This window comes from Canariomyces notabilis, assembly GCF_033297395.1.
Source record: "Canariomyces notabilis strain CBS 508.74 unplaced genomic scaffold N656scaffold_39, whole genome shotgun sequence".
NCBI classification, from domain to species: domain Eukaryota; kingdom Fungi; phylum Ascomycota; class Sordariomycetes; order Sordariales; family Chaetomiaceae; genus Canariomyces; species Canariomyces notabilis.
The window spans coordinates 90,059-117,735 of record NW_027041861.1 but is presented as its reverse complement, the minus strand read 5'-3'; the positions used below and the strand labels follow the sequence as shown (position 1 = coordinate 117,735).

The following is a 27,677-nucleotide window of genomic DNA, read 5'->3' as shown; positions in this document are numbered from 1 at the left end:
GCCATGTCACTGTTCGCAGCGTGCCTATTCCGAAAGCAGATATGCGAGGAGGAAGCGAAGCGGTCTTTGTCGCCGTTGACGTTACGTTATACTGAAGCAATAGTGTGTTGTACCGGTGAGAATTGTAGAAGCGAGCCGGAAGTCGGACATCTCGCGACGGCGAGGTTTTCCGTGAACTATAAATGAAACGGCCGCTCCTCAAGATGAGGCAGCACATGAACGATATCCATGGTCATCAAGCATCGTTCAACAAACCTACCTAGTAGCGAACCGCATCTCTCACACATCCACCTCATAGTCTACTCACCTTCTGAACCGCCACCATGGCCTCAACAACACTACCATCAACAATGAAAACCATCCTCCAAGTCTCCCGCCAGTCCACAGAGCTCACCTCGACCACCGCTCCCGTACCAACCCCATCACACCCAGATGACGTTCTGGTGCGGGTACACGCCACGGCGCCGTGCGCAGGCGAACTGAACTGGATTGTTATGTTCCCAGACCTGTTCCCAGCCGACAAGGAGCTTGTTCCCGGGCAGGACGTAGCCGGAACGGTGGTGTCCGCGCCAGCAGGGAGCGGGTTTGCGCCGGGGGACCGGGTGTACGGGCGGATCCACGCGACGCGGGCGGGCGCGGCGCGCGACTACACGCTCCCCCGCGCCAGCGAGCTGGCCAAGATCCCGCCCTCCCTCAACTGGATCGAGGCCGCCGCCACCCCGCTCAGCGCCCTCACCGCCTGGCAGGCGCTGTTTGTCCACGGCACGCTCGACGCCGCCGCTGTCACCAAGAACGACGCCGCGGCCCGCGAGCGCAACGCCCGCGTCCGCGTGCTGATCACGGCCGCCGGCGGCGGGGTCGGTTCCTGGGCGGTGCAGTTCGCTGCGCTGGCGGGGGCCAAGGCGGTGGTTGCCGTTTGCGGACCTAGTAAGGAGGATGCAGTCCGCGCGCTTGGGGCGACCGAGGTTGTCAACTATAAGGAGACGTCGATCGAGGAGTGGGTGGCGGCGGACCCGGCCGGGCGGGAGTGCGATCTGGTCGTGGAAATGGTCGGCGGCAAGACGCTGGCGGGATGCTGGGTTGCTGTGCGGGCGGGAGGGGCCTTGATCAGCATCCACACGCCGCCTGAAATGGGGAAGCCGGCGGGGCTCGAGAAGGAGCTGGCAAAGAGCCTGTTCTTTATTGTTGAGCCGCTGGGGAGCAACCTTGCCGAGATTTCCGAGCTGATCGAGGCGGGCCGGGTGAAGCCCACGGTTGATAGCGTTTGGGAATTTGCCGACTACAAGAAGGCTTTTGAACGGCTCGAGTCGGGGCATGCGAATGGCAAGATTGTCATCAAGGTCAGCGACGAGGCTTGAACGGGGAGGGAGGTGCGTCGTGTCATGATATGTTGAGAATAGTTTTGTACTTGAGTATGCCGCTTCTTCTTCATCGTAGCCCGGTGTTGTATTAGTAGCTGCTATCTGCTCGTCGATGTGATGGTGAAGGTCTTCCTCAAGTGGATGGCTTGTCGACAAGCTGTGTGTTCGACGCGCTTGGTTTCGAAGTGCTGGGGTACACCGCTCAACTTGACTGTGATTGGTGGATCGGGAATTTGAGACGGCAGTGGCGGGGCAAGGGGACCTGCAGCCCCCTGGTCCCAGGGGGAACTCTAATTCGTGGCGCCAACCGCAGGGCATCCAGGCGAGCCAGGGCAGGGGCTTTCCTTCCACAACCTCGAAGAAACTGTTTGATCTTCGTCGTCTCATCCGTCTTCTTGTCGCAGGTTTCTGTGCGACATACAAGCGCATCAGTACAACCACATCCACTTGGGACCGCACTTTGCAAGGCACGCGATATTTGCCCTCACTTGGCCTTGCTATTCTTGGCTTTGAAGCAGGCAGTGATTCTGCAAGTCTCGGTCGACATGTCCATGTAGCAAATCTTCGGTTCATGTCAACGAGCCATGTCCGATGAATATAGCCTCATCGCTCATCTGTCTCCCGTTTTATTGGATACCTTGGGCAAAGCATTCCTCGGCTGTGTCGAGAGGCGTTATCTTAACGTTCTGTAGGCCACTGCATTCGAGACACCGGCCGTACCTCCGTACATACCTTACTCATGGTTACACCCACTCTCCCTTCTCCTACCCAAGGCACCTTGGATATGCATGCTAGGGCCTGTGCTCTGCTCCTCCCCCAGCACAGCAGCTTTCGTTCCTCTTTTCCATCCCAAGCTTTTGCTGCGTGTTGTTTTGTTTTCTATCCCTTCCTTTTTCCTTTCTTTCCCTCTTCCCTCTCTGCCAGGGGCTCCATCAACCGCGGCAGTATCCTACGGCGGTGGAAAGCCGCAGCGAGCCTGGAGCCTGGTCTCGTATACTCAGTATATGATTCGTTTCGTTCGCTTCTACAGTACTTGTCTTTCTGCGGATAACCGGCTGGCCGTTCAGTTAATACTACCCTTGTTTTTGCTTGAAGTTTCCCTTGGCTTCGCTATCTTGACGTCGCCGCCCATGCCGGCGCCACCGCGGTAATTCACCGCCGAAAGCCGTTGGGAGCAATGGCATTTCCCTTCCTTCGCTCTGTCTGCGCGTTGCTGCTCTTCGCCTTGTTATGCCACAGCGCCGCAGCTCAGCACGAGCCGCACGACCAAGGCTGCGTCCACATGCCCATTGTCCATTCGACCAATGTTGGCTACTTTTCCAGCAGGCGCGGTGTCCAACTACAACTAGCCAACAGGTCCGACGTTGCTTACTATGCTCAGCGTACTTCAACCCCCCCGGTTCAGCCGTTGGGCCTTTTACTGTTCACACGAGTCTAACATCTCCCTAGTCAGCTTGGGCACGCCGCCTCAGCCCGTATATGTCCAGTTGGACACTGGGTCCTTTGAGCTCTGGGTGAACCCAGACTGCAATGCAGTCTCGGGTGCTGATGCTGCCTTCTGCGAAAGGGCCGGGCAGTACGACGCAAGCAGGTCCTCGACGGTTAATCCCTTGGGAACGACGAGGACGCTGCGATATGGCATCGGGTCTGCCAATATCACCTACGTCACAGACACCATCACCCTTGCCGGGAGCACCACTGCACTGGAAGCAGTTCAGTTTGGCGTCGCCACCTCGTCCGAGGACGCTTTCTCGGGGATCCTCGGCATCGGTTATGGGAAGGGCATCGCAACTAGGTATTCCAACTTTGTCGACCAATTATCCGAACAAAACGCGACGAGGGTCAAGGCGTATACCATCGCACTGGGGAGCAAAGACGCTCAGGAAGGCGTCATTGTGTTCGGCGGCATTGACAGGTCCAAGTTTGCTGGCACCTTGGCTAGGCTCCCAATCATTCCCGCCGAATCCTCCCCCGACCTTGTGCCCCGATTCTGGATTGATATGCAATCCATCTCGATTACCCCCCCAGGCGGCAGGGCCCGTGTTTACGATGGCAGCACCATGCCTGTGTTTCTCGATAGTGGGTCGACCATGACACTGTTGCCACCGAACCTCACCAACACCATTGCGAGCGACTTCGGAGTGCAAAACGTCGATCCAGACGGCTTCATCAGAATCGACTGCGCTTTTGCCACCATGAATGGCACCCTGGACTTTGCATTTGACGGCCTCACGGTCAAGGTCCCTTATAAGGAGCTGATACGTGAGGTCCCCAGTAATCCGCCAGCCTGCTTCCTGGGCATCACGCCGAGCGAGCGCTTCGCGTTGCTGGGAGACACATTTATGCGGTCAGCGTACAGTATGGCCAGCCCCCCTTCGTACATGAGTAATTCAGCGTTACGTTTGGAACTGATTTCGTTCATCTATTGTTAGTTGTGTTTGATCTCGAATCAGACTCGGTCTGGATGACGCAAGCCGCCAACTGCGGCTCTACCCCGGCCGCCCTCAACAACGTGAGGGACCTGTCTGCGGTCGTGGGCGCCTGCGGCTCGACAAACTCGGCAGTAACAGGAACCAGCGGCACGGTGATTCCCGGTACAGGAACTCAGAATGGTGCCGCCCAATCCAGGCCTATCTCGGCTACAGGCGGCGCCGCCTCAACGTCAGGGACTGCTACCAGCGCTCAGGACAGATCACAGCGTACGGCATCCCGGGCTTCATCATCCCGACTGGAACCTAGGGGGATTGTGTGGAGTTTGGTGGCGGTCATGGCGCTACGGATTCTTAGCAGGGTATGAAAATGGTCTCTGAGCTGGCGATGCCTCTGTATTTACTTGCGTAGTAGCTATGTATATGCATACTTTAATGATTGTCATGATTCTTCATACCGTTTGGCCTGAAAACAACCGTACCTAAACAGTGGCGGATGCGACGTTCTGAGACGGAGCCTGTGGAATACCGCTGTCTCTTGTGTTTTTTCTCAGGTCCAAGACGCTGCTGTTCATGCCCAACTTGGTAAGCGAAAAAGCTACTAGTATTTACCAAAGCAATTTAGATTGGTCTGTCGCTTGTCATGCCATGTCTACAAGGCGTTTGGATGTAGCAAGTCTGCTAGTAAGACTTCAGGGAGAAGACATCGGCAAGAAAAAATGGTGGAACTGATGGAAGACAGCACAGTTTTGGTACAGGCGAATGGAATACGGATTGCATTGAAGAGATGAAAAGGACCAAAAAGCTCACAGGGGAGCCACCTAACTCTGCCACTTGGGTTAGGTAGGTGCTCCTGCTACGAAAAACCGCCCTGCGGTTTTTGCTCCGAGCCCAGCGCCATGGTTCGAACTCGAGGCCTGCTCGAGGCCTGCTCAAGGAACAAGGCTGCTGAGGGGACATCGACCCTGCATAGCCACTTGACTAATCCGGGGAGTCACCTGCTAGGTTGTGTGCTGGAACTCATATAAGTATCATGGGCGTGCTGAGATGGGATGGAAGAGGGCGCATGGGGGAGGTACATTACATGTATGTACGTGTTGTCGTGGCACTCACCTCGCCTGGCCCATTGTTTTGGGAGCATACATGTAGAGGTTTAGTACATGAGAGTCAATGGAAGGAATCAAGCAATCAGTTCATGAAGACTTAGTTGTTGGTTTATGGTTATTGTTGTCGGCGAAATTGTTAATGGTTTGCAACGCTCTTGGAGCATAAGGGTATGGTCGGACACTTACCTGTGAGGACTCTGTTGTCTCTAGCAGCGGCTGCCCTCTGTTGGTCTGCTTGAGTCGGGCGGAATAGCTTACCTTGAGCTTCTTGGAACCATGGCCCGTTTGGGTTCTTAAGCTGTCAACTCGGGCCTGTTGATGCCCAGGGACCTACCTTGGTCAGCCACGGAGGCCAAAGAATACTACTATACCGGCCTGATTACGCTTGAATTTCAAGGCAGCGTCTTGTATGCCCTGGGTGAAGTTTACAATCTTGTCGATAGCATTTGCAGCCTCGTCATGGTTCCGCTTCGAGACTGCCGCACATTCGGGGATCCCAGAGGAGACAATTACTTTAAGCAGTTGGTCAGCTATTCGGATCTCTGAGAACAGATTTCGCAAGCCATCCAATGCAGGTGGTTCAGCATGGCTCACGACAAAGGATCGAGCTCCGAGTCAAAATCCAATGCCCATCCGATTGCTGTTCTTCGTGGTGATACAGGACTCCAAGCAGGTACTCCGTACAGTACAGTGCGCTGATTTTAGATTGATCGTGGCCCCCGAATGCGAATAAAGCTCGAGCTCACGGGGTATAAGGCAGACCAAGATGCTAGCAGAGTTGGCAATTGGCAGCTGCCTCGGCTCGGGTCGCCTGTTCCCTCAATCGTGGTTGTTTCTTTGATAGGAACCTAAGGCTACTTACACAGTAGAAGTCTGGAAATGCTCCGCATCAGGCAGGAACTTTGGCTGACAGCTGTTTCGTTTCAGGATGTCCGGACTCGACCACTCTCGGAGTGGAGCTGCCAACTTTCATGAACCTTTGACGTAAACAGGATTCGCTTCTGGTCGCACTGCAAAACGTTAGGGTGGTGTACTGTACACTACGAAGAAAAGCCGGTTCAGTCTCCATAGGTTAGGTGATGTAGAAGTGGTCTAGTGTAAGTAGGCTGCTGTTTCGAAACGGTCCAACTGAGCGGCACAAGGTGAGGAGGGGCTTCTTGTCGGGTATAATTGACACTTCTAATGCATTTCACTACTGTCCGATGTTGGCGGCGGAGATGGGAGGAAACTTTGTATTTGAAGCTGTTAAACACGACTGTTAGGTCAAATTCGACAAAGTGGTGTACAAACAAGAAGCTGGGTCCAGGGCCCTGTCCACCACGTTAATAAGAAGGGGCACCTGAGGGAAGGAGGTTGTGAGCTCGTGGGAAACAAACCAGGTTCGGGAAAATTCCGGTCCTGTGGAACGTCTTTGTAATCACAGTACAAAATATTTGGGGAATTACTGTAATCTCCATCCGAACCACAATACGAGATGACAATGACGTTCACGCCTGACTCCAGCCGCGAGGGAACGCCAAATCCCAATCACATCGAAAACGAATAGAAACGTTATTTTCGACGATAATTGGCAGTTTGTGAGAGTTTGACCAGAAATGGCTTCAGTGTTTGGTTCATGTGATGTTTTGTACACCACTTCGTATGGTACAGTAATCCGGAGATTGGCTTACGGCGAGGAACAGGATTGGCCTGCTTCCATTCAGTCGATCTGCAACGCCAAGAGAGAGCCAAGGGGCTGTGTTCAGCTTGCCGGGCCGCCCCTGCAGGGGACCAGGGGGCCGGCGCGCCACCCTTCATAACAAGCTCGCGAAACAACTGCAGCGACTTGCTCCTCTTCCATGTCACCTCAAAACCGTTTGCCGTCAAGACCAGCAAACCACACCCAACGGTCTTTCCCTCGTTTTCATCCTTCTTCGTCTGCATCCAACCGTCCTCGTGTGACGTCGACACTCTTTCAAAATCGTACTTCGTATTGGGCTTTCGGATTCTCTCTAACTTGTCACGCTTTTCTCTCTCCCTTGCCCCCGACGAGTCCTTCTTTCGAAACACTCGCTCTCTTGCTTTCTTGGTGTGACGCCATTGCCAAGCGCCAAGTCATCTTCGCAGCAACGAATTTGAGCAGACAGACGAAATACTTAGACCGCCTTGCTCTCGCTAGCTTCCTTCTTCACAATGCGTCCCACTACAGCTCTGGTCACTGCCGGCGTCCTCGCCTCAGGCGCGTCGGCTGAGAACTATCTCGGCTTCAACTCAGGCGCCACACTGGCCGACCGCTCCGCCAAATTCAAGGCCGACTTCGAAGCCGAGTTCAAGACGGCGCAGGGTCTCGAGAACGCCCCAGGGACGTTCAACGCCGTGCGCCTGTACACCAATATCCAGGCCTACTCGCAAGATGACCCGATCGAGGCCTTCGAAGCCGCTATCGAGACCAAGACGAAGTTGCTGCTCGGCATCTGGACCTCGGGCACCAGCAGCATCGAGAAGGAGCTCAGCGCGCTCAAGAAGGCGGTCGACAAGTACGGCAAGGACTTCACCGACCTCGTGATTGGCATGTCAATTGGCAGCGAGGATCTCTACCGCGATTCCGAGACGGGCATCATCAACAAGGCCGGAATTGGTGCCGGGCCGCAGGTCATTGTCAACTTCATCAATGAGTACAAGAAGGCCTTTGCCGACACGGCCCTTGCTAGCGTCCCCATCGGGCATGTTGATACGTGGGATGCCTGGACCAACGGCACCAACAAGGTTGTCATCGATGCCGTCGATTGGGTCGGTGTCGACGAGTATCCCTACTACGAGAACGGCAAGGGCAACGACATCAAGAACTCTGGCCAGCTCTTCGACCGCGCCTTCAATGCCGTCGCTGGTGTCGTTGGGGAGAAGCCCATCTGGGTTACAGAGACCGGCTGGCCTGCCACTGGCCCCAACTGGGACCAGGCGGTTGCCAGCGTCGAGAACGCCAAGTACTACTGGAACGAGGTTGGCTGCCGCAAACTCTTCAACAAGGTCCCGACCTTCTGGTACAACCTGCGTGACTCGAACCCGGACAACGAGATGAAGTTTGCCATTACCAACAACCTGTCGACCAAGCCTCTGTTTGACCTGACTTGCCCGACTACCTTTGAGACTCCCTCGTCCACGACTTCGAGCGACTCCTCCTCCTCCACCGGCTTTACAACCAGCGTCACCAGCGCCGGCGGCGCCGCCTCCACGGGCGGTAGCAGCACCGAGTCAGGCTCCAGCGGCTCCGGTGGCTCCGGTACTGGCAGCGCTGCCGCCACCTCGTCAAGCCCGGTAACCGGCAGTAGCTCCTCCATGGGCAAGACGCTCTCGGCGGCCGCCGTTGCCAGCCTCGCGCTCGTCGCCGGCATGTTTGCTCTGCTCTAAGTTTTGCGAGGTATCATAACGGTAAGGCGGGATTGCATAAGGCCTTTGTGGCGGGGTTTGGGAACATTTTGGCGATCTGTATCATTTGTCAGGCCAATGCATGTACTTGTCCTCTTCATCTCTGTCTCTCTCTCTTTCATTGCTGCCGGGCTGCATCCCGACAGCTGGATCTGGAGGTTCTTTGCCGCATACGGGATTCTAGTAGACAGGATACACACACATAGATTTAAAAGGAATTCTCGGTTTGTTTTTTTCTGCTTGTTAACAGTCTCACATGGAATCAATGCTAGGATCCGACCGCACGGAGTCCGTATCCACGCCCTTGACGACCTCTTGCTCATCCACAATCTCCCGCTCCGTCCGCTCGAGAAAATCCCTCTGCTCCCTCAGAAACTCTTTCAGCCGTCTCGCTTCCACACCCATCCTCGTCCTCTCCCCCTTCCCCGTTGCATCCGTACTACTACGCAGCTCGGCCAGCTGTGTCTGGATGCGTGCGGCGAGCATTTCGAGCCGGTACGCCGCAAACTGCGCGTACAGCTCGCCCAAGTCCGACACGGGCCGCACCGTCGTCAGCACCGTGTCGTCGCGCACGTGCGGATCGCGCGGCCGGAACGACGTTACCATGGTTATCCGCTCCGGTTCTTCTGAATCTGAGCCGCCGGGCAAGGAGGCCAGGGGCAAAGCGCGCAGCGCTCGATGGGTGATGTACCGCCCCTGCAGGACCACTGCGTGGCCCTGGAAATAAGGGAAGGTAAGTCAGGGATGGTCGGTACATTAAGTAGCAGGGAGGCAATCAGGGGAAGCATACCATCTGCGGGGATCGGATTTTGAGGGTGCCGCCGCCGCCGCCACCGCCGTGGCTTCCCATGCGCAGCTCCGTCTCGCCGCCGACCATGCCGCTGCACTCGCTCAGCATCACGACGCACACGAATGGGTAGCTGTCCGTGTGCCACCCGACGATGGGTTCGTTGTCCCCTGGAATGTTGGGAGTAACGCTGCTAACGCCGTTACTGGAACAGGACGAGGGCTGTTGGCTGGGAGTGGCAACAGTGTTGTTGTTGTTGTTGTCGGGTTTGCGAGACAGGTTGATGTGCCCAATCTCCAAGTCGAACTGTACCGCCAGGTCGATGCCGGCCACGCGGGAGATGATATCTACTGTGGTTGGGTGCTTCCAGGCTGCGTAGATGAAGGGGGCGTATCTAACGCACGCTATTAGTTGGTTGCTTACCCCCTAGATATCCTCCCCGATCGTTCGTTGGGTTTGCACGTGAAGTGGCGGGAGGAGAGAAGCACCTACTTGTCTGCGTAGCCCCTGAGCTGGGACTGGGCCAGGCTGCTCGAGTACTGGCAGTTCTCTAGGACTGGGCCGGCCAGTGCCTCATCGCGCATCCGCATCACTGCTTCGCGCGTGAAGAGCGGGAACGGCTCGGACACGGCCACTGGCGAGACGCCCACGTCGGGTGGGAGGCCGATGTCTGCCATTGTGTATATCCTGGCAGGTGGCGCGAAGGCGAGGTGCTTCTTGGGGTTGAAGGGGCCATCGTTGGTTGTGGGTGGATTCACCTCGAGGTTGGTACTCTCTGCGTTTGATGTGATTATTGAAGGTGAAAGGGTCGTGGCAGTCGCCATCTTCACTCATAAGACGTTATGGTACACTGTGAACAGAGGGAACTATCTCAGGGCTCGATCTGCCTTGTCACTTCGCTCCTAGTCTAGGTCGACACTGGCATGGGGCAACGGAGTGCTAGCAGCTAAGGCTAGTAGCCTCATGGTCCCTGAGCTTGAGGGTTGACTGCCGCTTTATATCGTCCTGGGCACAGGAGCCGAACACGCACGCGGTTCCCGTAGCTGCTTTAGATCAGCCTGGTTTGGTTCAATGCCTCTGGGTATAACACTCCCCGTCTTAGTCTAGTGCATGCAATGGTGAGCTTCGCTGCTTCGATCTCTTTCAGTCCGAGTCCGAGGTCGCCAGGACTAGTAACAGGATACGCAGGATATGGGTTGCAGAACATGGCCCATGGCTTACGAGTTACCTGCCAGGGTGAGACCAGAAGTTGTAGTAGTGAGACGTGTATGTGCAGGGAGCGTGGCCCCGATTGTGCCGGGCGATTGTGAGCTTTTGCAGACTCGGAAACTATAATGTAATGATTCCAAGGTATGGTTGGAGCTTGCCTGCAGCTAGAGCATTCTCATATGTCATGTCACATTCCTAGTTGCCATCTAAGTCGTTTCCTTGACACTTCACGTCAGGATCGCCGTGGTAGCCTCGCTGCAACTAGGTCATGTGCCAGATCTTGGATGCTAGCTTCATCGCAGGAAAGGGATGACAACGGGCCGGTTCCGGAGACGAGCCGCCTCCACCTACTGCCACAGCATCAATCTCAATGATCTAGAGGAGTCTATCAACTTGGTCTGGCCCAATGCTACGGGTCCTGAACGCTACTGCAGTTCATCACACACAACTTCGCTGACAATACAACTGTCAAATACTGTTAGGTAAATTGAGCGAGGCAACTTAGGGTCTGGAAGGGCCCGAGATGTCACCAGGTTCCTCGGTTACGTCTCATGTCGAGGACGTGTAGATTCCAATGGACGGTACTACTATGCCTGCAGGGCTCGTGTTTTGTCACCGTTAAGTGAATCCTTTCGCATGAAAACAACTTCAGAGAAGGCTCGTCATCGGCATCCAAGCTCGAGCTGACCACAAGTGTTACTCACCCACAAGTGCTCAACAGTGAGCGTTCACGATAGGGTTAATGGTGTTCTACTTATATATAATACATCATGTATTACAGGACTCAGACGTCAGAAGGAACTGTATTTCCAGCTCGATTCTATGGTCGAGACACTCAGGGTCAGTTTAAGCACACGCCGAACAGCCCGCTGGACTGTGAGTGCCATAAATCTGGCCAGGTATGGGTTACCTGAATTGATGATTATTTATCTATCTTTAGTTTATCTTCATGTTGTGTCATTCAATCATTCATCGTGACAGTCACGCAGGATTTGAGCCCATGTTGTGACATGTCGTACCTACTGGTAGCATGGCAATAGGCTCAACGCCATCGAAGTGCGTGTTATCATGTTTCCACTGCATTGGGAGTTTTGACGATGGGCCGGTGTGGCAGGCGGCGGTGGGTGTAAACCTGTATTCCCCCGCGGGTTGGAGGTCGTTGAATGACAACTTAAATGTTTATGGGGTATGAACCTCGAAAGATTAGTTCATTCAGCATTAGTTAAAGAGCTACTCGAAGTGGTCTGAGGAGGCAGTTACAGTATCAATCAATGTGAGACATGGTAGACTAGAGCACCTACTGTAATCTTCAACCTGTGACTATACAATACAACTGGCTTGTGATCTTTGTCCCTAGGCGAACTTTGACAGAGAATGGAACGAAACTCCGACCCCTTTACAGCGCCGTTTTCGCAGCATTGTCCTCAACCTGAAACTACAGAAACATTGATCCATACACACCTGGGACATTTAGTACCCTATGTAAAGCCCGATATCACAATTTCACCTGTCAAAATCTGTCATCCCAACTCTGGCCGATCTGTCTCTGATTCCGTGCTAGAATTCGCCGGCTCCTCCGCCCGTTCTGGCGTAGTCTCCTGACCAACTGTCTCTTGTGGGCAATACGGGGAATAGCCCGGATTGTTGCGGCCCATAGTCTTTATGTCCGGGACCAGGGGATATGGAGGCGTACCTGTATAAATGCTCTGGGGAGGCGACGGCGAAAAGGTATCCGGTCCGGGAGGATACAAGCTAATTGGTGGCGATGGCCCTATGGTTGAACGTGGGGATGCTGCTATTATGGGGTGTAATGGGTATTGAGGTGTATAAGAACTCGGTTTTTGAGGTAGAGAATTGACGGGTGGTTGGGGTGCAGGATTTCCACCTGGGACACTGCCCTCATATGATCGAAAATGTTTTCGTATGTGATAGCCTGGGGAAATAAAGGAGGACGAGAATGAGGACGATTTTGGTCCTTTCGGGGCTGACATCTGCGGGATACCGTCGGGGACGGGCTGAAAGTACGGTGCTGGGCGTGTACTCTCACGTTCAGAATAGGACTCAGTATCTTGCTCACTATCTGCCACGATGTGACGAGCCCCAGAGACCGCGCGTGGTGGCCCGGATGGGGAAGGCGGGGGACGCGTTCCAGTAGACACTTCCCTTACCATCCCGTTGTCTCTTTCCACTGGCAGCTCGGGCACATTCCCGGGAGAGTTGACGACTGTGGCAACACTATCGAGGTGCATGACACGCTGATATTCGTTCAGCTCGCTCTCGATGGTTTTGCTTAACAGGTCCTGTATTTGCTTGCGCTGTTCTGTCGTTGCCGTCGATACAAATACGAAGCTGGCGGGGGCTTCAAGGTCGCTCGCCCGAGCTCCCTTGCCCAACAGACAAGCGACGGCCTCGACGTGGCCTCCGAAAGCCGCTCTCCTCAGTGGCTCCCGACCTTGGGCGTCAACCTCACGCACCGCGCCGCCATGCTGCAATAGGGCCTGGATTATCTGCACGTGGCCTCCACTGGCTGCGAGGCAGACTGGGGCATCTCCAACTCCCTTGACCGCCGCACCGCCTGTGAGCAAGTACTCGACGATCTCCGTGTGTCCAGCCAAACAAGCAATGGCAAGGGGTCTGACCCCTTATTATCCACGGCATCCACCCGAGCACCTCGGGCAACCAAGGCCTTTACAACTTTGAGCGCTCCATTCCCGACGGCGATGTGAAGGGGTGATTCGCCGGTAGCATTCTGAACATTGCATTGAGCCCCGGCACTCAGCAGCAGCGAGACTTCGCTGGCGGTAGCGTGTCGACATGCGTAGTGGAGTGGGCGGTCCTGCTTGTGGCACTCAGCTTCGATAGCTGCACCGGCATTTACGAGTTTCTCTATGGCGCCAAAGCTGCGACCCATGGCAGCCAGGTGTAGTGGAGTGCGCCCATTGATGCTTCGGGCATCCAGCTCGGCCTTTCTGCTCCCGATCAGGAGTCCAACCGCTTCTTCATGGCTCTTGTAGCTTGCCCAGTGGAGGGCTGTCAAATCGCCGGCGCTTCGGGCTCGAGGTGACGCCTTCCGATGTAGGAGCAGCTCCATGACGGCAGTAAGTCCCAAGCGTGCTGCCGCCGCTAGCGGAGTGAGGCCCTCCTCTTCCTGTGCCTCAATATCCGACTTGGCATCAATGAGGCTTTCCACAACCTGTGACCGGCCGAAAATGCAAGCAGAGTGAAGGGGTGTTCTCAGTTGGGAGTCTTTTGCGTCTTTGTTTGCCCCCAACTGCAAGAGGAGCGCTACGACTTCATCGTCGCCAATCTCACTAGCTGCGTGAAGTGGTGTCTTTTGTGCAACGTCAAGGCTGTCAACCATGGCTCGACGCTTGGTCAAGAGGCGAATGACATCCAGCTGCCCATGTTCGCAGGCCACCCTCAAAGGTGTTTTGCCTTGAGGCCCGCGAGCGTCAATATCAGCGCCCCGGTCAAGCAGCGAGTCGATGATATGGCAGTGTCCATTAGCCGCTGCAAGGTGAAGCGGTGAGAAGTTGTGCCTGTCCCTAGATCGAATCTTGGCGCCCTCAGTAATCAAAAGCTCTACGACATCGTTATGACCACAATGGCAGGCGACGGCAAGGGGCGTCCTCCCAGTTTGTCGATGCGGGGATTCGATGTCAGCCCTCCGACGGAGAAGCGATGCCATCTCGGCATGATCGCCTCTCTGGGCCGCAACAATGGCCTTCTGCGGCGGGCGGTCTCCATCGGATTGGAGATATATGTCGGTGGCTGCAAGTTCGCCGGGAAACCGAATGCTCAGCTGGGACCTTGGCGACATCGTGGCATCCTCCTTGCCCGACCAGTAGGCAGCGGATAGTTGAAGCCGACTAATACCCTGGAGGAGCGTTGGGGATGGTGACTTGGGTGAGTCGGTCGAAAGCGATGTGTTGGATGACAGAGACTTATTCAAGTACAAGAGGCTACTCCATTTCGAGCTCTGGTCGCTGGCTGGTGAGACAGGCGTGCGAGACCCGACGTAGCGCAACATCTCGAATGGCGCTGAGCGCTGCCAAGTTGGATCCGGTTCATTGCCGCTATTGTGGCTTGCTTCTGAAGGAACGACATTAGAAGCCATTGACGAGGCTGTGTCAGGCTCGACTCGATCCAATCTTCTCCCATTGCCTGATATTGACGCTGCGTCAGATGATATGGCGATTGAAGATTGCTGGGTGTCTCGAACGGTCGACTGTTCTCGTATGGTGCTCGTGTCGTCATGGATGCGCTGGAAGACTTTCCGAGTAGCTGTTTGCTGCAGAAGGCTGACTTGTTCTGAGAGGTTCAGGCTGAAGAAACACCGCTGTCAGTTCGGGGTCTGTGGTGTTCAGAGTTTAGACCAAGTACGAGTGGCCGGTGGCCCGCAAACACGGGACCGTAGCCGAGGCTGCTGACTCGGAGCGACGGGAGCAGCTCCAGCCAGTGCAGCACGAATGGCTAAATGCCCTCGGGCTCTCCCTGGACTTGAAGGTCAAGACGCACCAGTGGGCTGCACTCAAGAGCAGGTGTAGAGCCACGATCTTGGAATCGAGACGCGCTTCGTGATCCTTGATCGTAGACTCCATGAAGAACTGTTTGACGCGCGAAGCGATGGAATCACCATGACCAAGCAGCCCCGCAACATCACAATCGAGGGCATCGATGATGACCTGGCAGCCTTCCATGGCCACACCGAGGCTGTCACGCATTTCTTCGCCATTGGGACTTGTAAACGGGCTAGTTTTGGCTCAATCGCTGATTTGAGACAGGGTGGCCCGAATGTTGAGAGTTTCGTGACCAGGAGCTGGAGTGACTGTGCACCTTCTGACCATCGATCCTTCAGGGCAATGAGGTTAGACGTAACACGGGTGATGAGCGTCGCGAGTTGGGCGCAAGCGGCGGCGGCGCCGAATATCGTGAGAGGATCCATGGCCACACATGACAGCATACACGGGGGAAGGAGGAAGAGAAACAAAGGCGATTTTAGCGATTTCAGCGCGGCGCCCGCCAAGTGGTCCAGAATGAACTGGTCGTTCAGCTCCGATGGCATGCATTTGGTCCGACAAGTTAGCCTCAAGACTCCGAGAGCCCTGCCTGGGGCAACGTTAGACTCTAGTATGGCAGCTAGGCAAAGATAATCTCCGTCGAGGTGAAAGGATGCAGGTCAGGCTCACGATGCAATCTCCACAACAAAATGCACAGCGCTTGTGTCAAGTGCCACAAGGATAGGGAAGCTACGATGGAGTGAAGTATCCAGTCGGCCAGTTCAACGGAATCTAATTGCCACAACGATAGGATGGTACGATAGGGACAAGCATTCAAATGATGTACTTCGACAGTTGAATCGAACTTGGAAGCCAAAGATGTAGGAAAGAGGAAGACGAAGACTCCCCTGCAAGTAAGGCAGAGATATATTTCTCACAGATAAGTACCTTAGCCCGGAACGCCTCAAAGAGGCTGTCAGGGGCTAGCGGCAGCTGAATCAACCAGGTTCAGAGGAACCTTCCGCAGGTGCTCAGTAGACACCTAAGATACCGCATATACTTATTCGTTAGGAAACTGCGCTAAACCTATTTACAATTAGCGACCTTGGGATTCTGCGCGACCGCACTGCCAAGCTCTCCCTGGCTCTCAGAAAAGTCTCGGTTTCAATTCGAAAAAGGCGATCAAAAGTGTAGCGTCGATTCTAGCGCAGTTTCCTATCGAGTGAGTATTTGCGGTATTGTGCCTGGGACATGACGATATGGAAGGTACCTGACGAGATGGATGGAGGAGCTAAGGGATTCCAGGTTGGCAATCAGGACAGCGAGAACGACGAGTACGGTCGCTCTGACCTTACTGTATACTTCTCATGTCTACCGGGCATGATTACCAGTGTCCAGTTCTATTGCAGCGATTGCAAATGAATGCGCTATCTTAACGACTTTGCTTGTCGGCCGAACGATGGAAAATCAGTGTCCTGCAACTTAGGTACCTTATCTGCATGCTTGCAGGCGTCTACTTTCGTTGCGCTCTTAGACATGTCACTACATGCATTTCGCCAGCATGACTACCTAGGTACCTAGGGAAGGTAGGAGGAAACGCAATAATATTTCTGAAGGGAGACAGTTATAATAGACAAGAATGAGAGCCCGCTCAGAAGATTTGCTAATTGAGAGTTTTAACTGCAAATGCAGCATGGAAACAACGTGGTTGAAGGTTGCATAATGCTCGAACTTGAAGCCCCTTTACCGTTTACGTCATGATCATCATCCCGCACTCGCTCCATGATTTATCTGGCGAACACTGCACTTACATCCCATCCCGTCTCCTTCCTACATAAACAAACCGCTCCTCATCGTCTTTAAAATCTAAATACTGATCAACCTGCATCATCCATATCCAGATACCTCGACTTAGTTACATTTACGACTTAGTGATAAGTTCCGAACCTGCGCAAAGCCCGAGACAAACATGCCCTCACCACAAGATTACTCCCAAGACGAGAAGTTCCACCACGAAGGCGGCATGCCCTCGGCTCTAGGACACGGCGTGCGTGGCGGCGAACCAACCACGGAGCGCGAGCGGCAGGCCACGGGGTACGCTGTGGCTGGTAACGAATCTGGTCAAGTAAGACAGAACGACAGTGTCGACGCGGACCAGCAGCTTGAGACGTTTGCTGAGGGCGACGTGGCAAGGGCCGTGGCCAAAAAGTCTGGGGCGCAGAGATATCAGTACAATGATGAGAACGATACCAGTCAGTCCGGTGATCTTCAGCTTGAGAGTCTGCATGGAAGGGGAAGGGGCGAGGTGTCGCTTGAGGCGAACGAGGCGGATCTGGAGAGGCGAGTTTTTCTTATTTCGTTTCGTGACATAGTAAGGTCCCTAATTGAGAGTGAAAAGTGCTGACATGGTTCGCACAGAAAAAAGGCACAGCAGTCGGTGGCTAGGGAGCAAATCAAGGATGCGCGGAAGATGGGCGTCGATGTGGACGGTCGGGGGCAGACCGGGCCGAGCGGGAGACAGCCGAGGGCGGAGATTGATTAACAGCGAGGCCGTCATCTTTTGTGCTAGGGTTGGAGCATGGGTGAGCGTTGGTGGTTAGGTATTATTAACTTGCGATACTCGTAACGATGCAGAATAGACACTACTAGGGGTACTATGTACAGGTTTGTTTCCAATGCATGCTTATCCAACCTAGAACCAAGGGTTCGGGATGCTCGTCTCCAACACAGTGCCGTTGCCAAGCACAGTGCCATTCCGCAAGATCTCAACCCGTCCAAGATGGAGCGTCGGCGGCGGGTTGTTGATGGTCGTGCCGTTGGCAAAGATGATGCCGTTCCAGGACGTTTCAAGGCGCTGTTGGTCTTCCTCCGTGCCCATGCCGCGACTTCTAAGCAGCGGGGACTTTTTACCATGGACATCACAGTTCTCACTGACCATGTACAAGTTCAAACCAACCGCCAGGGTGTACAACTCGGCGCTGAGCTGGTCCCAGCCCCACTGGTCCCGCTGCTGCACGCCGATGTAGTCGACCATGAGCACGTTGGGCCAGTGCTCCGGATCCATGCCGTTGACGCCGGCCCAGTACAGCGAGGGGTTGGTCGGCTGGATGGCATAGGCTTGGAGCGACAGGACCGTCGAGGCCACGGCGTCCGGCGTCACCAGCCACTGCGCAATGTGCAGATTGCCGTAGTCCGAGCCGCCGCCGCGGTTGAATGACCTCCATTTCGCGATCTGGTCCGGAGCCATGGCGTCGGCAGTCTGCTTGTTGGACCAGTGGTCTTGAATACCGATGCGCCTGATGTGGTAGATGCCGTCGCCGAATGACTCCTTGGGAACGTCGCCGGGGAGCTGGCCATTGAGCAGCAGAATGACACAGCCCTTGCCCTCGTTCTGGTCCATGAAATAAGACGCCTTTTGGTTTTCAAATCCGGTGCTGGTGTCCAGGTTGAGGCAGCGGTTGTTGATGGCCCGGAGCTTGGAGAAGAAGTCGTTGACCATGGCCGTGTTCCACATGATGGGGCCGCGGTCTGGGAACTCGTACCTCCCAACGAGGTAGCGGATGCTGAAGAAGATGATCTCGCCTGGGTTCTCGCTCGTGAACCGGTTGACCTCGCTGATGACGTCGTCCAGGGACTCACCCGAGTTTCCGATGGCAAGCGTGGCCAGCTCGTCATTGACGTGCAGCACCCAGAACCCGTTGTACCGTCCGGCGTTGTCGTTGGGGTGGATGGAGCCAATGCGGAGATCGAACCAGCGGGATCCTGCGCGGAGCTGGTCGTAGATGTTGATGCCCTGGTTCTGTGTGTTGGTTTCGCTGCCGATGCTGGTGATCTTGTCCGTGATCCGGCTCATGCCCGAGTCGTGGGTGCCGGGCATGACCAGGTGCCGGACTTTGCGGTCTCGGATCACGTTGTACATTCGGCGCATCCAGTTGCCGGGGCCGTGCCGCAGCGATGCCTGGAAGCCAAAGCGGTTGCTGCCCGTGATGACCAGAGACACCGATGTCTCCGCGCCTGGGAACACGTACTCGCGCTGGCCGAGCCCCATGCCGCTGAGATCCAGGACAACGCGGCGCGGAGCGGAATTTGGGATGTATGACTTGAGCCTCAGAGCGAAGGTCTTATCGGTGCCGTCAATACGGTAGTAGGCCTCGCCGGCGTCGTCCCCCGTAGCCCAAGTGCCGCGGTACTTGACCCTGTTCTGGCGTGCCCGCCCCTGAGGGACATCGCCAAAGTCGAATATGTCCATCTGGTACGAGTGCGTGTTCTCCAGCCGGATGCGGTGCGGCGTGAGGTTCACCACCGTGACGTAGAACCTGGTGCTCACCGCACCCGACACGGGGTTCATCTTGTCGGCGGGCTGGTGGCTGCCTCCTGGCATGGGCTCGGTGCTGAATGTGCGGTCTCGCACACGGCACACGTCGGTTTGCCCGCTCACCAGGAGCCATGCATAACTGGCCAGAATGGCCAGGGACCCGAGCCCCTTCATGGCTGATTGAAAATACCAAACAGTACCCAAAAAAGACGGTATAAGGGGTAGAACTTGATGAGGAGAGACCCGACACAATGCGTTGGCGCTCTTGCCAGCCGAAAGTCAGGGTTAAGAACTAATTCATCAGTTTTTGGAAAGAACGACTGCCGTGGGAAAGCCAGCTCCTTCCTCTGCTCGCCCCGTCTGCATCCGCAATTGGGAGTTTGTCGTTGAAGGTTACTTCAACCTTGACTGATCATCGGCCAGGGGCTCGGCCAGGGCTAGCTTGGGTATTGGACTACCCTCATCTTGAGAGGGCGAACATGGTTGATATATAGGATGTATCCAATGACCCCCTCCTCCTTGGCTTCATGTTCATGTTGATGGTAAGTTCCAATCCAATGCGAGAATGTCAATGTGCCATGTTCCCCCCTTTTTCCCTCTGTTGGGCATTTCGTTCAGGAAGTTGGATCCTGCCTTGTCCAATCAGTGGTGTTCTCGCACCCATGCCCTGTGGCGTCAACCCCGCGACCCCTGAACGACCCTGAGATCTCTGTTGCTGTAACGTTAATGGCTGCCTCTCAACACAATCATGAGCGCTTATCCCTGTGTAGACGGCCTTGGGTCACCAGACTTGGCCAGTTCCGGCAGCCAGCTGGACGCAACCACCGCATGCCATGTCCACACTTCGACATAAACCCGAGACACCATTTAAGGCAGGTGAGCTGTGTCCAGTCGCATTTTCCCGCCATTTTGCCGTGGATCGACTGGCTACCTATATGAATGCTGTTAAGATGAAGAACTTCTCAAAGTTCGAGTGGGAGATATCGGCCCGGTACTAGTGATGATTGGGTCAGTGGCCCCTTTTGCCACTTCTCCATATGGAAATGGAATGATGCCCGTCTCTTCATTCGGCAGTGTCAAAGGACACACGAGGCACTTGAGGATTAGGCCGGCCCGATCCTTCGACCCCACGAAACCCAACCCATCGACTCTGCGGCCGCCCACTCCGGCTGCTTACATCAGATCTCGGCCGCTTCCGTCGTACAGTTGAGTGACGAACTCCGGAGCCTTCAACCATGGAATATGCTGTCTTGAGCCGTGAATATTTGAAGGTTCATTCACCCTCGTTTGATGATACTCGACCGTCACTTCTCACAGAACAGTTCGGCCGAGTGAGCTCAAGCCTCAAGGTAACTGAAGTGACCATTCGATAATATTGGTCGCAAAAGATATCTCTACAAGAGGTCGGACAGTCATGAGCTCATTATGGTGCTCACATCAGACCAGTAATAGTTTACTGCTATAGACTTCACCACCAAATCTGGGTGTTCTCGCATCAATATTGACAACACAGAATACAACAAGCCGTGATATCATACAACTGCGAATATGTCCGAGTCATGATAAACTGCCCTTTCCTGATATTTGTACTCCGTAATGCAATCATTCAGACAACCTAAGCTGTGATCCAATAATGGGACTAGGTAGTTATGACAACACCTTAGAGTCAGGAACACCTACTAATAGTTGAGCTCACTAGACTTACAATTCACCACCACTTAATAGTCTTTTGGACCTACCCCTGATTCCGCATTGTCCGCGACGGCCTGCCATGCGAAATAGTTAGAGAAGACCCTGACGATCCCTCGCGCTATCACAGAATGGGCAAAAGGATCAACAAGCAATTCGGCTCGGACCGCGGCCGGCGGGGCACATCGACGTCTCCTTGAACCTTTTCGAGCAGGACATTCCCTGCTGGTCAGTGCGGAGTATCGTTCCTAGGCCAAGAGACGACTCGACCGTCAGAAGTTGGGTGCCGTGTTCTCGAGGCGAACCGTGGTGTGACCGTGACGCGCGCGTGGTGTCATCAGACCACTCATTGCCGCACGAACTCCCTGGCACCAGAAAAACATGCCGTAGAGCCCGAGACATAAAACTGCGTCAGACCTCCATAGGCACGCGGATATTCTGTATGACGTGCATCCTGCACTTCGGTGAGAAACAACAAAATGGCAGGTAACTTGACGAGTCCCATGGTCACTCTGTCACCCCCGTCCCAGTTCCTGGCTGGATGTCCCAAATTCCGCATCCTGGTGCTGGGCAACCCTGAATCGACCAAACAGGAACTGTTCTCGAGGATATTCGGCGTCGATCTCGAAAAGGTATGGTTGTTGGTGGTTGTAATTACCTTGCATCACTCTTGCGAGCCCCTGAAGCCTCTGGCTGAGTCTGGAACGTCACTGTTTTTACCCTAAGCAGTAGCACTGACCCGGACAACCCATAGAAGCTCGTCGACGATGCATTCAACGGAAGCCAGAGCATCGAGCAAGAGCTCGACTTGCACGGCCAGAACGAGCGACTGGCTATCCATACGTCGCCCAACTTTTGGGCCGACGATGAGCACGTGTACGACCAAGTCTGCAACTTCCTCGTCTCGCGCTCGACCCCTTCCACAAGACTCGAGGACCGTGTACACTGCATATGGTACTGCGTGGCGAGCGAGGTCGGACGGCCGGTAGGGCAGCTCGAGCGGCGTTTCTTCAACGAGGCGCTGGGCTCGTTGGCATCTAATGTCCCCGCCGTCCTCGTCTTCACCAAGTACAACGAGTTTGTAAGTCAGGTCCGGCTCGACTGGTCGCATGGCGCGCAGTCGTACGGGCAGTCCAAGGTGGTCGTGTCCCACATCCTCCGAGATCTGTCGTCGGAGAAGTTTGAGAAGCAGATAGGAAGGAAATGGGCCGACGCGCTGGGCGATAGCAACGGGAGGATAATACCTCGCGTCTGCGTCTCGGATGATGACGAGAGTAGCTTCCTGGCGCTTGCCGAGACGACGCTGGCAGGGCTGCGGCAGAGATGGGTCCGGCTTGCCTTTGCTGCAGCCCAGCGGAACTCGGCTTCGATATCCACTCAATGTGAGTTTCAATTCACCTCCCCCAAGCTTACCACCACTGTGATCACCATGGCCTGACACGCTCAACCCCTTGCCAACCAGTCTGCGCCGACACGGCAGCAACCGAGTACTTCTCCGTCGACACGGGCCACGCGCGCAAGCTGCACGGGGTCGACATGGGCGACATCCTACCCAACTTCTTCGCCAAAGCCGTGCAGCTGTTCAACATGCGCGACACGGCGGCGACATTGGTCGCACCGTCCCTTTTGGGCCGAGTCTTGGACGCGACATTCGACGCGTCGCAGCAGAAGCCGCTGCTAGCCGAGTGCCTGGGGCCGCGCAGCGGGGTGGAGGTCGGCGAGCCAAGGTCTCAAAACACCCTGCTGATGAGCCTGAGCCCGCATGAGCGCGCGGTGCTTTTGGCGCAGGCAGTGGCCGGGATCGTGTTGTTCCTGCGCCGGCTGGCCAGCTCGCAGTGGGCGCACAAGGACTACGCCGTGACGCTGACGGAGGGCGCGGTGGTGCGCGCGCTGGACGAGATTTGGAGGATGGGCCGCGACAAGACGAGCCGGTTGCTTGAGACTATTGAGGCTAGCACCATATTCACGATGTGTCCGTTGAAGAAGGCGATCGCCGACTTGATTGCGCGGGCGGTTGAGAATGCGGATGGGACTTCCAAGCCGGACCATCACCGGGGTGCGCCTAGGACGATCATTGTTGAGGATGAATCGGACTCGCACGAGATTTCCTTGAGCTTTGTCAATGACAAGGGCCCTGAAGACGTTGTCCTGCCCTGTGGCCTGACGATATTGCCGTTGAACTGAGGCCTCATAGGAACTGTTGTGTTGCGGGTATAGATAGATACCTTACCCGACAACAGACGAGTGGTATAATTCGGAAATCGAAAGGGGCAAAATTTTTTCTGAGTTGGTTTCTCCTCGCAAGAAACAAGGCATCTTGGTTGATACGGCAAAAAGGTCTCTCCCGCCGGGAATTGAACCCGGGTCTCGAGCGATGTCAGCTTCAGGTGACAAGCTCACATACTGACCACTATACTACGGAAGATTTACTGGTGTGAGCACCAGTCGTAGTGCGCATGGTTGCCGGACTGTCGGGACTTAGTTTCTATAAGGTGATACCGTGCTTTCCGCTCGTGACTCTTCAGCTGTGCCATCGTCTTGCAGGAGGCAACCGTTTCACTCCTGTAGCTGAACAGCCTGGTGAAGGCAAGCACTCGAGTTGTTTGCTGCGAGTGAGATCGGTTATTAGCGCCGCCCCCACCTCCCGGCTACCCGATGACGAAGACCTACCGTAGAGGCTGTGTTGTGTCTTCCAGGATGGGATTAGGGGTCTGCCTGAATCTATAAGCTGCAGCCGCCTGCTTCTCTGCTCCTTCTCTAGTAATTTCTACTGGTAACCAAGACGGCGGCTCGATGAGACAATACATGTACAGGAATCACTCAAGTCGGAAGTCATGATCGATGGATTTCGCAATGAGTCAGCCAAAAGAACCGTTTCGACAAGCTTCCACCACAATCTCCCAACACGAACTCAATGGCGATTTGGGAGACATTGCGACGGACCCAAAAACCTCCTCACAAACCCACATTGAGATTGGTGACGATCAAGGCGACCGCGAAAATAGCGCCCAGTCCACGGGTCATATCAACAGTATCGATTCAGGGCTATCTCTGGCTTCACGGGAGACGTACACGGAAATCCCCCAGCTCGATGACGACGAGAGAGGGCGTGGGAATCGAATTGAGTCTGCCGATCCTCCCGAAAAGGGGTCGAAGCCATCCCGCCAGACCTGTGTTGAAGTCTCAGAAGTCGACAACGATTTAGGCGACCATGAGCATGATATCGAGGCGACTGGCGATTCCGACTCGGACAACGTGAAGAAGTCAAAGCCAAAAGATGCCACCCAACCTACTACACCGCTCTTAGGTCCCCTACCACCAAGCATATCGCACCCAGCCGATGGTGAGCCCATTCTTCTTGGAACCAGTGCACGCCTTTGGACATCACTGGTGCACCTGTTGCCTTTGGCCATGTCCGTGGCGCTTGTTACCATCAACTTCAAGCGGGTCTACTGGTTTGATGAGTCTTGGAGTCCCCCAAAATCCAATCCACGTGAAACCGACTATATTACGGTGGATGGCATTAGGAATGGTCTCCAGCTTGTTGCCAAAGTGCACGAGTTGCTGGTTGTGGCCTCGCTTGGCGCTCTCACATTGAAGATGTTCAAACGACGTCTTGTTGGCTCACGTCTTCCGTTTGGTTTGTTGACGGGCGCCTACCGGGTCGGCGATATTCCGTACGCTTTCAGCGGGCCATTTTGGCGCGCCATTGGGAGCGGTGCTTGGTGGTCCTTGGGCCTTATCCTCTTCGTCAACACCATGATAGCTACACTCGTCGGCCCGTCCTCGGCTATCCTGTTGGTTCCTGAGCTCGACTGGTATCCGCTTCCCGGTCCTTTTCGCAACTTTCAGTCACCTGTTTTCTATGATCTCGCTCCAAACAGGACTCGGCCGCGTGTGGTTCACGAAGCTCTCTTGGAGAAAGACCACGACTTCGACTCGTGCAATGGTTTCAAAGGCTGGTATGCCTTCTGGTGTCCTGCGGGCGGCTACTCGGACCTGTGGAATTGGGTCCAAGGATGGAAGAGTTCGGATCTTGGGAGAGACCTACTTCTGCAGGACCCTACGAACGAGGTGATGCGCCAACTCTCCGTCAGAACCATGGGTGGGATGGGTTTGAGTGGCGCCATTGTGACCACAATTTCGGTACCACCGCTTCTTTCCATTGGCCGCCTTCTGGCTTATATCAAAGATCCACGCAATGACGCCGGCACTATCCACGATGCCTCAAGATTCAGGTTATCAACGTCAAGCGAGTCGCAAATTTTCCAGCCACTTGTCCAGACGTATTGTACCGTGTACGATGATGACGATTTGAGAGCCGGCCATGCTGTAATCAATGTTTCGGATACGCTAGGGAATCTGCACCTGAATTGTCTGGGTGATTCCAACTGTGAGAATATGCTCATGGGAGACGAACTTATACCCGTTCCCCCAGATATTTGGTAAGAGGTACCCTAATCAACCCGGGTAGCATACCTGCGCCTCGTGCCGCGCTGCAATTGCCCTCCGAAAGGATAAATTCACTAACAGGCTCCTGGCGGTTTTCTAGGAGCCCAAGGATTTATCTGAAGAAGTACCGATTGCCGGAAGGGTCTTCCTGTCCGGACCAAACGCCACCGAAACTCACCCCATGCTAGCATCGGTTGCATTTCCCAAATTCGTCTACCGCAATGGAAGTGACCGCAGACTTGGAGTCGGAGCCAGAATCTATGCTTGCACCATCATAGCTCACTGGATACCCGCGTCTCTCTCTATATCGCCCAGGGAGAGCAATATTGTTCGAAGCAATGTCACGGATTATCTTCTAAATATCCCGGCGGTCAACAAACTATACCTCAATGGGCTCCACGGCTCAACGATCAGTGGGCTCCAGGGCCCAGCGATTAGAATGGAGCATGACTGGGCTAAGTACCTGATGGCGATGATGAATGTAACGGAGGACCGCGACAAATGGACGACTGGAGAAACCACAGCGATTGGGAATATATTCGAGGAACTGATGACACGTTACAGATATAGTACAGTAAACGAGACGCTGAGGGTCTACCAATATGACCCTACTCTTCGTTTTGGGGGTGACCCCAACATGAACGGCGGCCTCAGAAGCAAACAGTATATCGAAAAGATTCTCGGTGTGATCGTGGCCGACGGGCTGGCACGTGTTTCATCAACCCGTGGCAGTTTCGCGGTGCGTTCGTACAACGATACTTCCGTTACTATGGCCAACTTGGGAGCGCCATTAGAGGGTGATCTGGTATATTGGTGGAAGAACGGCACTCCTTACTATAATGTCTCGACGGGTAGTTGGAATGCCACAACCGATAATCTTGAATTTGGCAAGAACCCGCAAGAAGTCCTCGACAACGTGGCGCAGCGAACACGCTTTGTTTTCGAGGCCGAACGGTACGGCTACGGCTCTGGAAAGCGCGGGGGGACCTTGACGTTTGCGCTCGCCGTCATGTACGTCTACTTCATCATCCTCGGCGCCTACTTTGTCTACGTTATGCTGCTGTCGCGGCTCTGGTTTAAGGAGCCGGTCCCTACAATCGTCGCATGGGATGATATTGCAAATCTTGTGTTGCTGGCGTGGAATTCGAAACCACCCACCAACTCGCTACTCAGTCGGTCGAGTGTGGAATCCAAGAATGGCAGAAAGTGGATGAATGGAGTCGGGATAATGGCGGACGATACCGGCCGAGCGCATCTGACGACTACCTCTTCAGGGCTCCAGAGGTTGAAGAGGGGCTTCTCTTACCACTGAAGGCAAAAAAGGGGGTGGGAGTTTTGTATGGCCTTGAAGGAATCGAGTTTGGATACTACATACGGTAGCTTGGAAACCCGACATACATTTACATGTGGACTCCCCTGCACCGAGACACTAGACACTAGATTCGAAGGATCTCCTCTGCTGGGACATTTGCTAGAGAATGAGATAGTGGCATCAAGAGATTCCATCGCTGACCGCAGTCGCCTTGAGCTAAGATTTCCAGTGCAAGCAGCATACAGACCATCTCCACGCTCAAGGCAATTGTAGGCTGCCCTCAACAGCACTCGAGCGACTCAAAACGCCAGGGTTTTCCTTAGCGCCCAGGCCAGATGACAGTACCTGCCCTCAGGAGTCTGGATCCCGCTCTGCCCAAAACGAAAGACATCTTAAAACCTACAATGGTTGAGCTATCAAACTGTATCGACGATGGCATTCGATGCTTGTTCGTCAGCTATCAAACATCCAAGCACCTGCACCCTTCCCTATCCAACCGCTTGCACGCGCTACGACGCCATGGCAACCACCAGCCTGGGCAGGTAGCCGGTGCGCTTATGCTGGATACACTTAGCACAACTAGAACGCTTATAACCAAAATCCCGCTTCCACCAATTCCCCTGCACAACAACCTCCTATCCTCACACAAAACATGTCATAGGTACGCAGAACAAGTCACTCACCCCACAATCTATCACAGCACGGCCCACCCGAGCAGCTCACCCCGCGGCACCGGCTGCTGATCACCCACTTACTCATCTACCCTTCCTGTTAGCAAAGCGAACGAGCCTTGATCAAGCCCAGGCGCCGACAAGGCTCATGCAGACGGCGCCGAACAGCACAAGGAGGCACGCAACAACACGCTTGCGGCCGCGCAGGACGCCCCAGCTGTGGTCGCTGAGAAAGTCCTCGGCGAGCAGTTCGATCAGGGCGGCAAAGACAAGCAGCCCGGACGAGACGGCGTTCATGGTGCCTACGAGGATCAGGCCAAACTCCGAGTCTGGGCTGTACAGTGTGTGAGTGGCCAGGCCGATTGCTTGGCCTATTGGTGTACTGTTCGGACAATGGTATTAATGACTGGGGGGAAAAAAAGGAGGTGGGTTGGGGTGGTGG

At 54.8% G+C, this 27,677-nt stretch overlaps 12 protein-coding genes and 1 non-coding gene across 13 annotated transcripts in view; 8 read left to right on the top strand and 5 right to left on the bottom strand.

The window, feature by feature from the left end:
* Positions 1–323: 323 nt before the first annotated feature.
* On the top strand, positions 324–1,358 carry N656DRAFT_772394 (NAD(P)-binding protein; the record flags this gene model as incomplete). Its single annotated transcript, XM_064813926.1, has 1 exon — positions 324–1,358. The coding sequence occupies one exon, from the start codon at positions 324–326 to the stop codon at positions 1,356–1,358; it is 1,035 nt and encodes a 344-aa protein (XP_064665272.1).
* Positions 1,359–2,538: 1,180 nt separating this feature from the next.
* N656DRAFT_719493 (acid protease) lies at positions 2,539–4,158 on the top strand (the record flags this gene model as incomplete). The annotated part of the gene is made up of 3 exons (XM_064812374.1): positions 2,539–2,743; positions 2,811–3,719; positions 3,794–4,158. The coding sequence occupies 3 exons, from the start codon at positions 2,539–2,541 to the stop codon at positions 4,156–4,158; spliced, it is 1,479 nt and encodes a 492-aa protein (XP_064665271.1).
* A 2,910-nt stretch (positions 4,159–7,068) lies between these two features.
* On the top strand, positions 7,069–8,283 carry N656DRAFT_772392 (glycoside hydrolase family 17 protein; the record flags this gene model as incomplete). Its single annotated transcript, XM_064813925.1, has 1 exon — positions 7,069–8,283. One exon carries the CDS (start codon positions 7,069–7,071, stop codon positions 8,281–8,283), a length of 1,215 nt encoding a protein of 404 aa, XP_064665270.1.
* Positions 8,284–8,553: 270 nt separating this feature from the next.
* N656DRAFT_840255 (uncharacterized protein) lies at positions 8,554–10,267 on the bottom strand (the record flags this gene model as incomplete). The annotated part of the gene is made up of 4 exons (XM_064818933.1): positions 9,581–10,267; positions 9,295–9,482; positions 9,092–9,258; positions 8,554–9,018 (listed from the first exon to the last, which is right to left on the bottom strand). The coding sequence occupies exons 1-4, from the start codon at positions 9,910–9,912 to the stop codon at positions 8,554–8,556; spliced, it is 1,152 nt and encodes a 383-aa protein (XP_064665269.1). The 5' UTR covers positions 9,913–10,267.
* A 4,521-nt stretch (positions 10,268–14,788) lies between these two features.
* On the bottom strand, positions 14,789–15,785 carry N656DRAFT_470270 (uncharacterized protein). Its single transcript, XM_064809758.1, has 2 exons — positions 15,487–15,785; positions 14,789–15,402 (listed from the first exon to the last, which is right to left on the bottom strand). Exon 2 carries the CDS (start codon positions 15,360–15,362, stop codon positions 14,829–14,831), a length of 534 nt encoding a protein of 177 aa, XP_064665268.1. The 5' UTR covers positions 15,363–15,402; positions 15,487–15,785; the 3' UTR covers positions 14,789–14,828.
* Positions 15,786–16,765: 980 nt separating this feature from the next.
* N656DRAFT_802455 (uncharacterized protein) lies at positions 16,766–17,338 on the top strand (the record flags this gene model as incomplete). The annotated part of the gene is made up of 2 exons (XM_064818244.1): positions 16,766–17,154; positions 17,215–17,338. 2 exons carry the CDS (start codon positions 16,766–16,768, stop codon positions 17,336–17,338), a joined length of 513 nt encoding a protein of 170 aa, XP_064665267.1.
* A 6-nt stretch (positions 17,339–17,344) lies between these two features.
* On the bottom strand, positions 17,345–19,698 carry N656DRAFT_469570 (PLC-like phosphodiesterase). The gene has a single exon (XM_064809755.1). The coding sequence runs from the start codon at positions 19,283–19,285 to the stop codon at positions 17,489–17,491; it is 1,797 nt and encodes a 598-aa protein (XP_064665266.1). The 5' UTR covers positions 19,286–19,698; the 3' UTR covers positions 17,345–17,488.
* Positions 19,699–20,102: 404 nt separating this feature from the next.
* Positions 20,103–20,602, top strand: N656DRAFT_785019 (uncharacterized protein). The gene has a single exon (XM_064816289.1). The coding sequence runs from the start codon at positions 20,160–20,162 to the stop codon at positions 20,319–20,321; it is 162 nt and encodes a 53-aa protein (XP_064665265.1). The 5' UTR covers positions 20,103–20,159; the 3' UTR covers positions 20,322–20,602.
* A 701-nt stretch (positions 20,603–21,303) lies between these two features.
* N656DRAFT_793029 (uncharacterized protein) lies at positions 21,304–22,984 on the top strand (the record flags this gene model as incomplete). Its single annotated transcript, XM_064817134.1, has 3 exons — positions 21,304–21,432; positions 21,555–22,182; positions 22,263–22,984. The coding sequence occupies 3 exons, from the start codon at positions 21,304–21,306 to the stop codon at positions 22,982–22,984; spliced, it is 1,479 nt and encodes a 492-aa protein (XP_064665264.1).
* A 155-nt stretch (positions 22,985–23,139) lies between these two features.
* N656DRAFT_t147 lies at positions 23,140–23,225 on the bottom strand. The gene has a single exon. It is a non-coding gene; the product is annotated as a tRNA-Asp (tRNA).
* Positions 23,226–23,653: 428 nt separating this feature from the next.
* On the top strand, positions 23,654–25,249 carry N656DRAFT_772387 (uncharacterized protein; the record flags this gene model as incomplete). Its single annotated transcript, XM_064813924.1, has 1 exon — positions 23,654–25,249. One exon carries the CDS (start codon positions 23,654–23,656, stop codon positions 25,247–25,249), a length of 1,596 nt encoding a protein of 531 aa, XP_064665263.1.
* Positions 25,250–25,889: 640 nt separating this feature from the next.
* Positions 25,890–26,564, top strand: N656DRAFT_719508 (uncharacterized protein; the record flags this gene model as incomplete). Its single annotated transcript, XM_064812375.1, has 1 exon — positions 25,890–26,564. One exon carries the CDS (start codon positions 25,890–25,892, stop codon positions 26,562–26,564), a length of 675 nt encoding a protein of 224 aa, XP_064665262.1.
* Positions 26,565–26,888: 324 nt separating this feature from the next.
* The window catches only part of N656DRAFT_785016 (Zip-domain-containing protein), a 2,572-nt gene continuing 1,783 nt past the window's right edge, over positions 26,889–27,677 (bottom strand). Inside the window, exon 5 of the mRNA XM_064816288.1 lies at positions 26,889–27,617. Coding sequence (XP_064665261.1) covers positions 27,359–27,617 — 259 coding nt within the window. The 3' untranslated portion in view covers positions 26,889–27,358. The remainder of the gene's footprint in view (positions 27,618–27,677) is intronic.

Bases quoted from the DNA above. Each gene is read 5' to 3' on its own strand.
- N656DRAFT_785019 (XM_064816289.1), top strand. From the start codon at position 20,160: ATGATGCCCGTCTCTTCATTCGGCAGTGTCAAAGGACACACGAGGCAC.
- N656DRAFT_469570 (XM_064809755.1), bottom strand. From the start codon at position 19,285: ATGAAGGGGCTCGGGTCCCTGGCCATTCTGGCCAGTTATGCATGGCTC.
- N656DRAFT_470270 (XM_064809758.1), bottom strand. From the start codon at position 15,362: ATGCCATCGGAGCTGAACGACCAGTTCATTCTGGACCACTTGGCGGGC.